This window comes from Cariama cristata, unplaced genomic scaffold (genome assembly GCF_000690535.1).
Source record: "Cariama cristata isolate BGI_N322 unplaced genomic scaffold, ASM69053v1 scaffold3939, whole genome shotgun sequence".
NCBI classification, from domain to species: Eukaryota; Metazoa; Chordata; class Aves; order Cariamiformes; family Cariamidae; genus Cariama; species Cariama cristata.
This window is the reverse complement of record NW_009633897.1, coordinates 69,996-84,968: the sequence shown is the minus strand read 5'-3', so window position 1 is coordinate 84,968 and position 14,973 is coordinate 69,996. Positions and strand designations below refer to the sequence as shown.

General features: G+C 35.9%; 1 protein-coding gene across 6 annotated transcripts in view; it reads right to left on the bottom strand.

Moving 5' to 3' along the window:
* Positions 1–14,973, bottom strand: part of RIMS1 (regulating synaptic membrane exocytosis 1) — a 163,133-nt gene that overhangs the window by 80,141 nt on the left and 68,019 nt on the right. For 2 of the 6 annotated variants that reach the window (XM_009706932.1, XM_009706933.1), the window contains 3 exons: positions 9,706–9,777; positions 4,270–4,452; positions 2,806–2,918 (listed from right to left, as the gene is read on the bottom strand). In XM_009706932.1, the coding sequence (XP_009705234.1) occupies positions 2,806–2,918; positions 4,270–4,452; positions 9,706–9,777 (368 nt within the window). The remainder of the gene's footprint in view (positions 1–2,805; positions 2,919–4,269; positions 4,453–9,705; positions 9,778–14,973) is intronic. The other 4 variants (XM_009706934.1, XM_009706936.1, XM_009706935.1 and 1 more) reach the window with 2 other exon arrangements.

Genomic DNA, 14,973 nt, shown 5'->3' with positions numbered 1-14,973 from the left:
ACAACATCATCTGGTAGACACAAGGGAACAACCATTGTTTTTGTCCTAAACTTGACAATGACAAAATGGAATATCCAAGATGTAACGTCCATCCTAGAAGAAGCCTTATTGGCAGGGATATGATAATTTACAATTCAGAGCTAAAGATTAAAGATTAAGAGTTAAACTATCACTCTCTTTCTTGAGATGAAAACCACTACCAAACTCTTGCTCCTTCATTAACTCTTATTTGTTCCATAATGAGAGCTTTAAAGAGGAATAAAATTACTTTATTGGATTCTTCTATGCCAACCAAACATGCAAAGATCAAATAAAAAACCCACTTGATATATAGACATTCAATTTTTTTTTTACAGCAATCACTGTGATTTGTAAAACAGACATAGATTCATACATGCATATATTTAGATGTGTATTCAACCCTCCTGACACAACAGAATTTTTATAGAGTGTAAAGAAGTACTTTACTATAGAAATGATACCTTACGGTATGTCATACAAAATTTCCTCAAAACACAGGACGACAAAACTGACCACCAAAAAGTAGCTTTATTTATAAATGAAGAAAATGCATTTTGAAATGCTCCCTGTAACGTTTGTATATTGCACTAGATTTTGACATCATCTATATCCATGGTGATTGTGAATTTAAATCATTAAAGACACAATTCCGTTCCAAGTACAGTTAATTCAAATCTTTTACAGACCTCAATATGCTTTGGATTTAATCCTACATTAGGGTCAGATCACTTCTAGTCACTCCATTTGACCCTGATACTCATTTGACAGGGATTAAAGAGGTGAAACTGGTATTAAAATTCGATACTGTAAATCAGGGGAAATACTATGGTCTTATAGCCTCACTGAATTTAATTTCTTACAGTATTATAAAGTTTATACATACTAACATATTTAATTCAGAACATACTGAAAAAATATTTTAAAATATTTTATAAAATGTAATAGATTTAGTAGTTCTCTGCAAATGTATTCTTACCTTGAACAATGTATTAAACACAGGTAAAATCAGAAAACCTCCCCTTCAAAAGGACAAGCCAGCCACTTAGACAAAACCAAAGTACTATGTAGAGAAGGAAATCTCTTTAGCCTTAGATTCCATGTGCCATAACACAGCCATAATGACAAGGGCGGTATGATATGTAACAACAAAGTAAATGATATGTCGCATTCTACTTGTACATTTTATACATAAGACGCAAGCATATCAACCACAAGCGTAAAGAAGAGTTCAGTGAAACAGCATTGCTTTACAGGTGTTCACAGTATCAACAACTTTCTAAACCTAGGGTAGCTTTAGCCTTCTGCTCAACTTCCATTTTTTCCTTCCTCTTCTGTATATGTGCCACCTCTACTCATTTTTATAGTAAGTTCTGCATTCATTCCCAATGTCTAGAAAAACACAAACTAGTATTTTATTCTCAACACACCAGTTATCAAGAACAGTAGAAAGATGACAGATGAATATCCAAAGAAAAGCCAACTCAAAATTAAATTAAAAGCTGATTCATTATTATATATTATACCAAGTTCTGAAATGGCAGGAGAAACATGAAAGAAATTTATAATTCATTACTTACTACATTTCCCTAAAAAGCTCCCAACTTACTAAAATACAGAAATAGAAGTTGTAAATGTAGCTTGTAACTAGTTTATAATCCAGAAAGTCCTAGATGCACTACAAAACAAAATGAGAGGACTTGAATGTAAAGTTTAAAATTAATAAAACCCACTTGTATTGGTATAATCATTCAGAATAAACACATGTATAAAACAACAATACATTTTTATATGTGTTAATTGAAGGTGTAGTGTGCCATCACAGCTCAAAGCCACAAAATTAATGTAAACTGATTGCATGTTAGTGTAAGCCATCATACAAAAAAACCCCTATGGTACTCTATCATGGTAAGAAGGCCATGGTCAGCAACATTATCCATTGAAGAAAGCGGTCTGCCAACAGTTCTATAAAGCATTACAGTATTTCATCATTAAAAGCATTTCTTTAATCTCCACGTAGAAGAAAACCTCGTGGTACACTGTAATCTCAGTTGTTGCTTGTAGGCAATGAGAAAAGAGGCTTTTTAAACACAGAAGAAAACCTCAATGTGCAAACATTATCCACTGTGCCATTTCATTTTACCACAATAGCTCATACTCTGTGTGCAGTGTGTTGCTAGAAAAGGAGACAGCAATATGCGTACTTATTTGATATTAGTATGTAAAAAACCATCTTCCACAACCATTAGGTCTACATTGTCTCTTTCAGAAAAAAAGTAGCACTCTTTGCCTGATCAGTTTATTCTTAAGAAAGAGCGAGCTGATGACCTGTGCTTTCACATTTCCCATGGTGATTATTTTCATTGTTTATTCACTGAACTATGAACTCAGAAGAAAAACAGATTTGTGATATTTATTATTAACCTATGTTAAAGCAGCACACAATTAATATAAACCACAAAATAAGAAATAAGTAAGACTGTTTGCCCCTGATTTCTTTAGCTGAATATAAATTCGATATGCATTGGAAACTACCATGACTCGAATAGAAATTTTAAAGTAGACAAAGACAAAAAGGTACTAGAAAATTAAGGCAATTAAACCATGTGCAATAATCCACTGCTCAAACTCTACTGGATTTCCCAGACTACAAATATGCTTTCGTTCTCTTCTATTGCTTTATTGGTAGAATTATAGCATTGAACACATAGTTATGAAAGCAGACTTTAAGTAAAGAAAGGTAAGAAATCAAAGAGTTTGAGCTATCATAAGCTCATTATTTGATACCTTGCTCTATACTGCCACTTCTTACTGGAACTTGCGGTAGCTGTCTTCCCCTGCGACTGCTGAAGGATGTGTCTGCAGGAGGAGACTGTGTGGGACTTCCTTGTGGATGTATTCTGCAAATGAAATCAAGATAGAAGTAAAATAACCCAAATGAAGAGAATTTTTATATTCTGAATTTATACACCTATTAAGTCGCATATACTGAAGATGGCTTTGAAGAAGTTTGCATTTGGTGTATGCCATATGCACATACTCAGGTCTAGACACCTGCTTAACTTATAAGGCCTCACTTGTAATTTCTCTAGCTACCTTCAACTAAGGAGAAATATTTTCATTTCTTTTGTTTTTGTTTTTTTTTAAAATAAAGTAGTAGTCAAAAAACACTAAACAAAAAGCAGTTTTCTAAGAATCATTTATGATTATGACGCACAGTTTATATATGTTCTCCTACACTGGCACAAGGACAATACAAAATGCCACCTCTGTATTTTATTAACTTTTGTATTCCCTTCATGCTGATGCAATAATTTCACACAGAGAACTGGACAGCAAGTATCTATTCCCATGGGATAAGGTGTTGTTTTTCCCTGAACTCAAAGAAGGAAAAAGACCTTTAACCTTGGTATTGGGGGGGGGCGGGGAGGGGGGGCGTGTGTGTGTGTGCCTGAAGAAAGTACAAGATTATTAATATTTGTACCTAAGCAAATATCGTAAACCCCTTTGGCTGACTTCTAGCTAGCACTATTTCAGAGCACCTTGGCTACTTGATTTCTTATACAAAGATACAGCATCTAAGTGTAGCACATCAAACACCCTTGGAACACTGCTAACTTTGCATTGAAAATAAGTAGGGCCACCTCTAATAATTAGGGAAAAAGTTTAAGAAAATAAAACAAAGATGAGAAGCAGCAGACCGGTGAGAGGGAGAGCTTACTATTAAATGCCCTTGCCAGTTACAGTAATATCACACTCACTAGAGCAGATAAGCACTTTTTATCTAGTACACTAAGGTTGCAAGTAGATAATCTGCAATTTTAAGTAACACATTTGTGCCAGGTCAAAATACTGTTGGCTTTCACACTACGTAGATCAACTGACTTTCTCTTAGCCTGTAAGGTCAGAGTCAGCTGTTTGAACAGCACGTGATTTCCTGGACAGTGTTTAAGTAAAATACTTTGCTAATTTTCATATGGATACAGAACAAAACACAACAATGGAAGGACAAAACACAGCCAATTTTTTACTCTTACATTGCACAACTATTTAAGTTCAACAGCCAGAAGTGCCATCTGGATGGTGAAGATAGGTGGCGTAAAGGATATGGGAGAAGCATAAATACCATGAAGAAAGGATAATCTACAGTGCCAGAATGAGTGAATGCGCCATGTATGCTCAGGAAAGTACACCACCACACTGACACCTGGGAGCAGAACACGAAAGCAGTGCTGTACACATAATAGCAACCTTGTCAGAAGTGGAGAAGGCGGCGCCGACCCTCCAGGCGCTAGGTGATGTACAGAGCATAAGGGTCTGATACTAGAGTGCTCACTCGACCTTGAGCGAGCATGATGTTTTCCCCTAATGACTGGCTGTTCAGCCGTTCGTGGGGTTGGAAGTCCCCTTCTAGAAAGACATGGTAGCAGACCCCTAAAACATCAGGGCCAAAAAGAAACTGTTCAGTCGTTAGCCCCAGGCACACCTTCCCATGCCCCCCTCCACCAAAGAACATTGCAAATCCTGCCTGCGGTACCAGGGTTGACATTTCAGGTTGAAGTTATTAATTCTAAATGGAAACCCATTTCCAGAATGACAAACTGCAGAACACTCACCACTGCAGAAACACATGACCCTAACTGTGGAACTGCTGAATTGCACTGCATATAGTGGACAGTTGGCCAAAAACTCTAGCCGCATCTTAAACACAGCAAACACAAGCTAACAACACGTATGGCATAAGTACTAGCACAGAGTGGGCTATGAATACATAGTTTTACCACAAAACATTTCTAAAACATACCTTTTATCTTTATTAAAAACATTAACTGGGTTTCAATAAGTGTCCTAAAAAAGGACAATAGGTAAGCACATATGTAATCCCCTTGGTTTCCTTAGGAGTTTGAAAGAAGGAATCTATTTAAGTATCTTTCTGTTGTAAGCCCTAAAACAGAAATACAGTTCTGAAGGAACTCTAATGAAAATATAATTAAAATATGCAGTAAAATGATTCATCATGTTAGTATAATAAAGCATAATTATTAGCAGTTTAATAATTGCATAAACTGCAAGAATAAGATAATGTGAAACATTCCAAGTTTGGAGAGTGACAAAATATTCTAACTGTGCCCTTTTACTCTTCCGTGATTTCCCAACAGTGCAGCATTTTGTAAATGGTACTACTGTACCTGCTGCTACTTCAGAAGTTTCAATTTCTTGTGACTTTTTTTTTTTTTGGTTGTTTTTTTTTTTTTTGGTGGGGGGGGGGGGTGGATGGGGGTGTTTGGTTTTCTCTTTTTTTGTTAGTCTGTTTTGGGTTTTTTTGTTTTGTTTTGTTTTAATTTTTGCAGTCTTATGAAGTCTCCCTTCACACACCCAGCACAACTTTGCCACAAGATACAGCCAAAGTAACCAAGGGACTGTCTAGTTCATATGACTACCATACACTGAAAAGTCACCCTAAAAAAAAAAAGTACATATATGAGATAACATGCAGATGCCTACCAAGTATAACAAACAGGTTTGGTTTCAAAGCCATTTCCTAAGTAACAGCTTATGTGGAAGTACAGCCACAATGCAACAAAACCAGGATTCTGTTGCCCTTGCTATATTCTCGCTCTTAAACCCTAATGCTTCTTTAGCTTAACTCCTGGCTTGCCCTGGTGATAATCATAACATTCTTGCAGAGGTTGATTCCCTTGATTCTAAAAGAGGCTTACAATAATGAAGATGGGCTACGTTCTGGAAATGCCTGCTTTTCCTTGCTGACTGCAAAAGTAATCCATGACAACTATTGCATGCAACCAGTTTTTAAGCTTCTGTTTTATCAGATGTTTAAACATCATAACATCCATAAGGTAAATATGGATCCCACTCTGTGCCAGAAAGTGCTCGCTTGCTTTTACTATCAATGAATGCTTCAATCTAACAAAGTCATCGTGTTCTGATTTTTCTCATTTTAGAGGCTGAATATCCTGGAATTTATCCGAGAGCCCAGTGAAGCATTAGGAGAGTCTGTCCTGTCATTACAGAACAGATACTTCACCTGAGACTCAGAAACCTACCTCCTGCTCTTTCAGTAATACCCTTTTTACAGACCAGTTCCCTTCCATGAGAGAAAGACAGAATATCTGCTTAACTAAAATGAAGACAAATTAGGCTTAAGACTTGCATTAGCTGAGGTATTACATTGAGACAAATATGCTACTTGGGGTGCAAATGAAAATAGAGCTAAAGGGGAACTGGAGAAAAACCAGAATGGAGTCAAAGACTTGCTGGCCTAGGGGAAAGATCAGTTGCTGAAAGGAAGCCGCCTGCAAATGTCTGCCAGGAGAATGAGACAAAAAGGAACAAGCATGGGAGACAAAAGTTAGCGTATGACCAAGGAAACGAGACAGAAGTGAGATAAGATGTACAGAGAGGAGAGGAATTTGGGAGAGAAATGATAGCTGGTGAGCAATGAGACTGTAACGAGGATGTACGTGTGTATATCTCATCTCCGGGTTCCTCACGGGGAGGTAACACTGCAAGCAGCAAACCTAGTAATTCAGTTGGCAATGGTCTACAGGGGAATCCTACAGGTTCCAGCTCTGCCTACACACAAGAAAACTTAAATTTCTTTCTCTTCAGACTGATATCTCAGTGGCGTGTAGTAATTAAACATGGTGCCACTTACAGAACTATAAAGAAAAACTAAGAATAAGAGAGCGTCACCAATCCAGTGCGCCTCTGGCACAAGGTCCTATGTAAAATATAGCAAGCATAGTTAAAGACTCTATGTATTATAACCTATAAGAGAGGTAACCTCAAATCCGGCATTTCTGGGCTGATCAGTTAGGGCTGAAAGAAAACATTGTAGGATTTGGATGCACCAATTTTTACCACAGTTTTGCTCGTTCATAGAAGCACAGATAATGTTTGATTTTCATATAATCAGTTTTACTCCTTCTGAAGAGTTTACTGAATCCCATCTTGAAGGCTTAGCCCATCGAATTGAGAGAACTCTTAGGCTCTGTAAACTATCCTGAAAAGGTTTGCTTTTCCCATTTTACGTACATTTCCTAAGCTACCACAATACATAGAGAACTTTATCTTACATAACATGTTGAAAGGCTTTCTAGAGAAGCTGATAGCATGCTGATATCTTATTCCAGTAATCTGCTTAGCTAATAGTAGAAAAGATCTGCAAATTGCAAAATAAAGACCAAATCTAAGACAGAAATGGATATTTGAGGAAGAAATAGGCTTGAGTTACATTTGACATTTGATGAGAATATTAATTGCCTGTCCTATTATCAACTTTCTGCACTAGTGCAACATTATATCTATGATGAAATACTAAACTACAGCTCTCAGACTTTAGAGATTTGTGACACTTATTTAGACATTTGTGTCTCACATCTAATAGCAGTGAATCATTTTATAGAAACAGAAACCTACACTATATACCACGGAGATGTAAAAAGAAACAGCACAATTCATGTTTCCCTATGCTCTTGTTGCACCAGGTTCATCAGTCTTAAGATCATTAGAAATTAGAGCTGCCATTTCTCTTCTGGAAAATAAAAACTTAGCTATAGGGACTCATACTTTTGGTAACTTTGCTTAACTTCAGGGGAAAAACCAAAACAAAACAAAAAACCCACCAGATTTTTTAACTTATTTTTATTATTTTTAGCTTTCCTAATCACCTGTGAAAAGTGATTTGACATTGCTTTAAAAAAACAAAACCAAACAACTCCCCAAATCCACACCACCTTCCCCTTCCCCCCAAGCACTAGGTAGCGACTACAATCATTGCCTGGGAATGTATCAAAGCCAAATTTATCTCAGCACAGCAGTGACTAAAGTATCAACTTTCAATCCATTAAATCCCATAAAAAGTCTGTATATAGACACTGTAGCAGTATTTCACAGTGGCCTCCAGACTCATGCTTTCTCATATACATGAATAAATCCTCAATCGTATGTTATAATTATGAGAAGCTTTGAAATGTCCAGGAAAAAAAAAAAAAAATCAAAATTTCAGACCTGGGCTGGTCATTTCAAGCAGAGAAACATGTTGCCAGAGCTTCAAAAAGGCCTCTCCTTCATAAATGTAACTACATGTGTATCCTTAGTGATGGAGCCCATGTGCTACCGATATATTCAGCATAACATTTCATAATCACAGTCCCTGCAAATCAGTTCCAATATCACCTGCAATATCTGAAATTTTAAGTATTTCAAGACTATGACTTACACCTTCCATATATTGAGATTAGTGTAAAACACTAATTAGTCTAAACAGGAATTATTAAGGTATATGTTTTTGATCTATGCAGTGATCTTAACATCTGTAGAAGAAAGATGCCCGCAGTTTACACACTGAAATACCAGGTTTGAAACACAAACGTGTATACAGGTACACTGATTTGTCCAGTTGAAACTGTTGCAGGACTTCCTTCTGTACTCTGACAGTGTCTCTCTCTCTGCTCTGCCTTTTTGCCATCTGAATCTCTTCTATTTTCTTTTCCTTCCTTATCCTTTCTGTTGCCATATTTCCTAGTTATGTTTATGTTCCTATTTCTCCCCCCTCCCATGTACTTCTTATCTCTTTCCCACCTTATCTTCCTTCTCAGCTTTGTGCCAAGCTTTCTAACCATATATAGTCTGAGTGGTTACCAAGAATTGTGGGTCCCTTGGACCTCAATCCCAGTGGCTCCCCTTACTCTTCAGAAGTTAGAAAAAAAAGGCAGGAAAAAATGGCTTTAGTGATCTCGGTGGCAAAAACTGTCCTTGGTTTAAATGCAGCAAGGATTTCAGCCATCACTTAGGTAATTTCTATAGTCTAAACCGAAAAAGTAAGTGGGCCCTTGTGACAACAGAATCATCAAACCCAAGAAAAATATAACCATTGCTTTTGGATCAGGAATGATAATCTTGGACTTGAAGCAGCAAAAATAAAATAAAAGCTCTGAAGTTTTGCTACATAATGTGCATTTTCATTGAAAATGAAAAAAATGCGTCTGTGGTGTTCATGGAAGTTTTTCAACCCTCACAACATAAATAGACATACATTCCTCTTCTGCTAATCAAGATAACATAAATGTGTTTCTGACAAAGGCAGGTTCTCACCTCTCCTCACTTCTCTTCTTTCAGCCAATACACAGGGTTTAAAACTTAACTAGATGCACTTATGATTTAGTATGTATCTTTCCCCCCCCATTTTTTCTTAACAATTTGAATGTATAACCATATACTACTGTAACATCAAAGGTAAAACTTACAATGATAATACAAGCCCAGGAAAATTTAATTAATACAAAGGTTAAAGTCCTAGTCCTTATATTAACTTTATGCAGTGACAGATGATAAAATTTTCTATACATTTCCAAATTTCATCTCACAGAGATCAAGACAGTGGTAATGGGTCTCAGATTTTGGCTCATAAAATGGATGGACTACTAGTCTTTACCATTGAGTTTATCTGCAATGATGGAGAATGCCAGAAAAATTCCATATGTATGCAACACAGCAAGCAGTGATAATAATATAGATACAAAGCAAATAATACTGTAAATTACGACAACATAGCTTTTGGTACTGTCACAAATGTTCTACTTTAAAAGTCATATTAGAGGTATATTCCAAAAACTGGAATCAGATTGATATGAGAGATGTTTACTCATCGATCAGCAATCCTACCTTTCTGTTTCAGCTGCGGAGCCTTTCCTAGTTTGTTTTTGGCTGCTATATCTTTCCACTTTTCTGGACTGCCTGTGAAATGACATGTCAGAAAAGAAATAAACAAAGAAGAAAAAGAATACAGAAACATGAGGATTATTTATTAATGTATTATAAAGGTAATAACAGAAATGGTTGACAGATGAAAAAGTGACCCCTATTGTCACGAACAGGCTGGTGAACTTGAGGTTTAAGACACATTGTACTGATTAGGTTTGATTGAGGCTGATGGTGTGAAAGTTGTGAGGCAGCAAAACAGGGAAGATAACATTAATCCTGACTGAACCTGCAGCTAGTTCCCGCTTCACAGTCTGTCTTTGATTAGAAACAGTGCCTCCTCATAGGCCTTTTAGTCATCTCTTAACAGCATGAAAAACAAATGCAGAGTAGACAACAGGAAAAAAATGTTGCAGAAAGGACCAGAAAATACTATTCAAATGTAAACTTTAAAAATTGCTTTTACATCTAAATTTCAACAGCAAAACAAATACTGCATCATATCACATTTAAATAATGCTGTCACTATATTAATAAAAACTTGGCTTTTCAAAAAATCTCATTGTATTAAAACTTGTCAAATTTCTTTGGAAACAGTTTAAAACAATTCTTTTTTCTTCCTAGTCAATATAAGTTAGAACTGTTTATTTCATTCCTTCACTCTTTTCAGACATAATCTTCTACAGAATTCATCTGACATTTGGATAGTTACCTCTGACAATCTAAGCATTTACTTTGATAGGAAATAAGAACAATGAACTGTAATATGAGTCAATAAATGTAACAACGAAGGTAAAGCATGTTTCACCATTATGACCCAGGACTATAAACATACTATGAAAATCTCTGCAAGTCTTCTGTGTTCCAAAATTTTCTTTACTATCCATAGTAATGTCAGCATTTACAAATTACAATTTACAATTTTAAACCTCTGATAATCATCAATGTATATTAGTTTTTTATTCCAAAAAGTGCATACAGTATTTCGGGAGTGGTCAAAATCAGAAAGCGATGATTATTCTTTGATAGGCCAGAAAATGTTGACAAACCCTAACTTGCATCTTACATCGGTGCAAGAAACAGGTATAGGAACTTGCAATGACATAAGCAATGTCATATATTAAGCTATAAAAGAATTACTGTGAGCAAAACAAATAGATAAAAATAATATTAAAAACCCATTCATTTTCCTTTTAAACCTTTGTGGTTATAAAAAGTAATCCAGGTAGATACCTAAACAGCTGTAACACTAAATTATACCCAAACAATATAATCACAGTGGACTTTCACGATTTGTACCCACTGCAATATTTGATGAGCATTATATTGTGATGCAGTATGCTCTGAAACAAAGAAAATACTGCAGCAAAACACAAAATTAATTTTGCATGAGCAGAGGTCATTACCTGATGCTTTCCAGGTTTTAAAAGAATATATTTTCTTACCAAAAAATAATATCCTGGATTAAAAATTAAAATCTCCTTTGTCCTCAAACTATTTTCTCCAGATTTATTTTTTGTATATTCTCATGATTTTTTAATTTTTTTTTTCTTTCCCAGGACAAATACAAGGTGGATACACAGGGAAACACATATTAAATGCTGCGGCTTTACTGAAAACCTAAGGTTAGTAAAGTATTTAAAGTTATGGTTAGATCCACTGAATGCAGCAGCATCATCACTCAAATGATGTCACTCTCTTCATTTTCTGTTTGGTTGGTTATGGGTCTTATTTTCCTCTTACTCCTTATGTCACTTGGTTAGACTGTGACATCACGTGCAATGGAGAAAAAGAGCACATAGTGACTACTCTTTGTAGGATGCAAAAGCTGAGAGTAGAACATGCTCTCCTCTGAAAAGTGACAAAGGAATAAGATAGCACTAGTGAGCTGAATATACTTATTTCTCTTCTCTCTGTGCTGTCCTTGTGAGCAGCACACATCAGAAATACGTTTAAAATCACAATTTCCTTTCTTCTACCCTTCTCCTCCTAAGATGGCGCTGCATACAATTCCATATAGTTCAACAGCCTGCTACAGCACTCATAGTCCTGGCTCAGCTTGAGCACACTGTGGGCGTTGGCAGGTACATATTTAGAGGCAGGTGTCCTTTCATGCCAATATACAACATACGGGGATTAAATACTTATATGGGACTAAGTATTATCTATGAACAATACATGCATATATGTACTTCTACATAAAAAGAGAAAAAACCTAAATATGTGAAAGTATTATGCAGAGCATACGAAGATCATATTATAACCAATATCTCATTTACTTGAAATGATGATTTAGGTAAGTAAGGATACCTCTGTGCTGCTCCAGGTTTAGCACTTAGGTGGTCTACACTGTCCTGTTTTGGAATGGAAGACTCCAGCGTCCTTATTCTTCACAAAATTCGGAAACATGGATGTGAATTTGGACAGAATGAGCAGAAACAGAGAGATGGTCACATGCAGTGAAGGTGGAGACATGCAGTCAAATATATAAACCAAAAGCATTAAGGCATTATCTGCTGAGAAAAGCTGTATTTCTCATTTCCACTTCCACTGATTTAATTCATGGACTTTAACGAAAAGTTAAAATTTTTTAGACATAATATCAACAATCTAGGGTGTAATAAAGTAAAGAATGAAAGCCACAACAGTATTTTTAAAAACCTTTATACTCTACATGCTGAACGGCAGCACTGTGGCTTAATAGTTGTCGTTATCCATCTTGAGAATTAATCTACAGTATTGTTCATTAGATTAATAAACAAATCTATACAGGTTATCTTTCCTTATGAATTTGAAAAATGTGTATTTTGTCATTATATTGTGAAATTCTCCCGAAAGTGCAAGTAAATTTCATAATTTTATATATTTTGAGGAAAACTTTATATTCTGTTGCCAGTTGGTCTGCTACAGTAATAATTAACAACAATTCAATAATAAAGTAGAATAAGTGACTCAGCTTTTTAAAAAAAATTCAAACAAACATCAGAATATTTCTTAATTCCTATATTATTTTCATTTCTGCTGAAGCTGTTTAAGAACCTCTGAATTTGTTCGCAGCTTTCAATTTGGCATAAATATTATTAGCTTTTTGGTTTATTATTAGTTTTTTTATGGAATACATGGTAAAAAAAAATTTTCTTGATAAGGTGTATCAACGTAAGGTGGTTTTTTTCAAATAGTAAATTTCACTTTTAATGAGAAAACTCAGCAAAATTCGCAGTCCACTAATAATCTAGAGTATGTAATAAATCTGACTCTATACCTCCACTACGGTGAGGATATGCCAAAATTTGTCTTTGAGGTCATAAATCTACCAACTATCACACCAAATCACCGATCAATAAGCCCTTGTTATACATGTAGACAAGCACTATATATTATGTACAGTCAAGCTGTTCACAGTTCACGTTCCTCATGCCTCAAAATATTTATCACTGTTGAGTGTAAACAAAATCTATGCACTGAAATATGATAACACTCCAATAAAAATTAAAAGTTACTATTCCTAAAGTGACAAAGTAACATTTTTATAAAATTCAGTGTCTAACATTTAAAATGATTTATTATTGGCTTGTACAAGAGATCTCAGTGGTTTGCAGTGAGTCTGTTCATTTACATAGCCTTAAAGCCATCAAGAATGTCATGTTCAATACTTCCTGATTTTTCCTGAAGATTTCTGAAAGACTGGATCTATGCGGTATGTGAGCTGGAAGGTCGCAACTACTCTGAAGGCTTGGTAGCTCCTCGCCCTCATTCCTAGCACTTCATGTCTTGCAAAACTGCTTCCCTGCTCAAGTCACAGAGTGCTGCCGGAAAGACGGGAAAGGATCATCCAGGCCCAATGAGTCTGCCACGGGCAGTGCACAGCACACCTCAAGCTCTCTTTGGGAAAGTACCAGAAGGGAACTTGCTGTACAGCTGGCTTCAGGATGACTCTCGGACAAGCACTATTACAGGTGCGTGCATGACCGCCAAGAGCTACTTCTCTTAACTGAAAGTATATGAGAATTTTTTTAAAGTCTTCTTTTATCCAGTCTTGGTTATACACTGAAATTATATGCAGACGTCTCAAAAAGAACAGTCTGAATAAAATTCCCACCTACCACTAAATGCCCAATTTTCATTCTCCTTGTTTTTACCATCACTTAGAGTTTCACAATTTCACAGCTCTCCAGTTACCAGAAAGTCTTTCACTTTAGACAGACTTTCTAATTTCTAATATAAAAACCCAAAAAGCCTCTCAGCAATGAAGTGATCAAATTCAAACCAAACACTATTCTTAAAATGTCTTAAAGAAATGCGTTATACTAACCAAACACTTGTTAATTCCTAAGACTGAAACACCATATAACACATGTCTTCAGCTTGTCAAGGTACATCAAGAAGTCACTTTTTCTGATATGGCAAGTGAACGAATTCCAGAATAACAACAATCTTGCCAAGACTTTTACTAAAATTTATGTTATGAATCATTACCAATAAATACAATGTTGTTGCAAAAACTGAATTTAAATGATCAAAATTAAAAATAATGCATAAGTCATATGTTTAAGAAATGTATTCAGAAACAGATCTTCTTGATTGCACCCTATATGCAAATTTGGCCAATTTGTACAATAAATCTGGAATGTACTCAAATGAAGAGTAAGGTGACATCTGTCAAAGTCAATTAATCTCTGAAAATACAATTTAAAAGCGGTGATAAGCAGCTAGTGAGTTACCTCTGCTGACCTACTTGTTCCCTGACATCCACTGCATCAGTTGTCAAAGCACATCTTAAAAAAACAAATTATAGAACTGAGTGGTGTTGGCCAACTGCCAAAGCTATGGAAAATAATCAGAATGAATGTAAACTTCGCAAGTAGAAAACAAAGGTAAAGCACCTTCGATTCCCTCGCTGACACTCTCTCTACAGAGAAGGTGGGCTATTATTTTGTATTGGGCATGCATGCAAAGAGCCCAATGTTCTCTGAACTACTCTTAATCTGGGAGAAAGATCCTGGAACTGGAAGGCTGCAACCAGTCACCAGGATTGAGGTCAGCCTAAACTCCTTCTAGGTTCATCACTGACTGCATCACTGGGATTTGGTGACCAGATTACCTGCAAGACTTCCAAGTACTGATTTCACTAAGTAAATTAGACTGCTGTTTCTCTGACTCAGGATCTTTCCCCATGACAGATTCTATATCCTACAGATGCTTTACTGTAACATGTTTGCTAACGGGTATTAG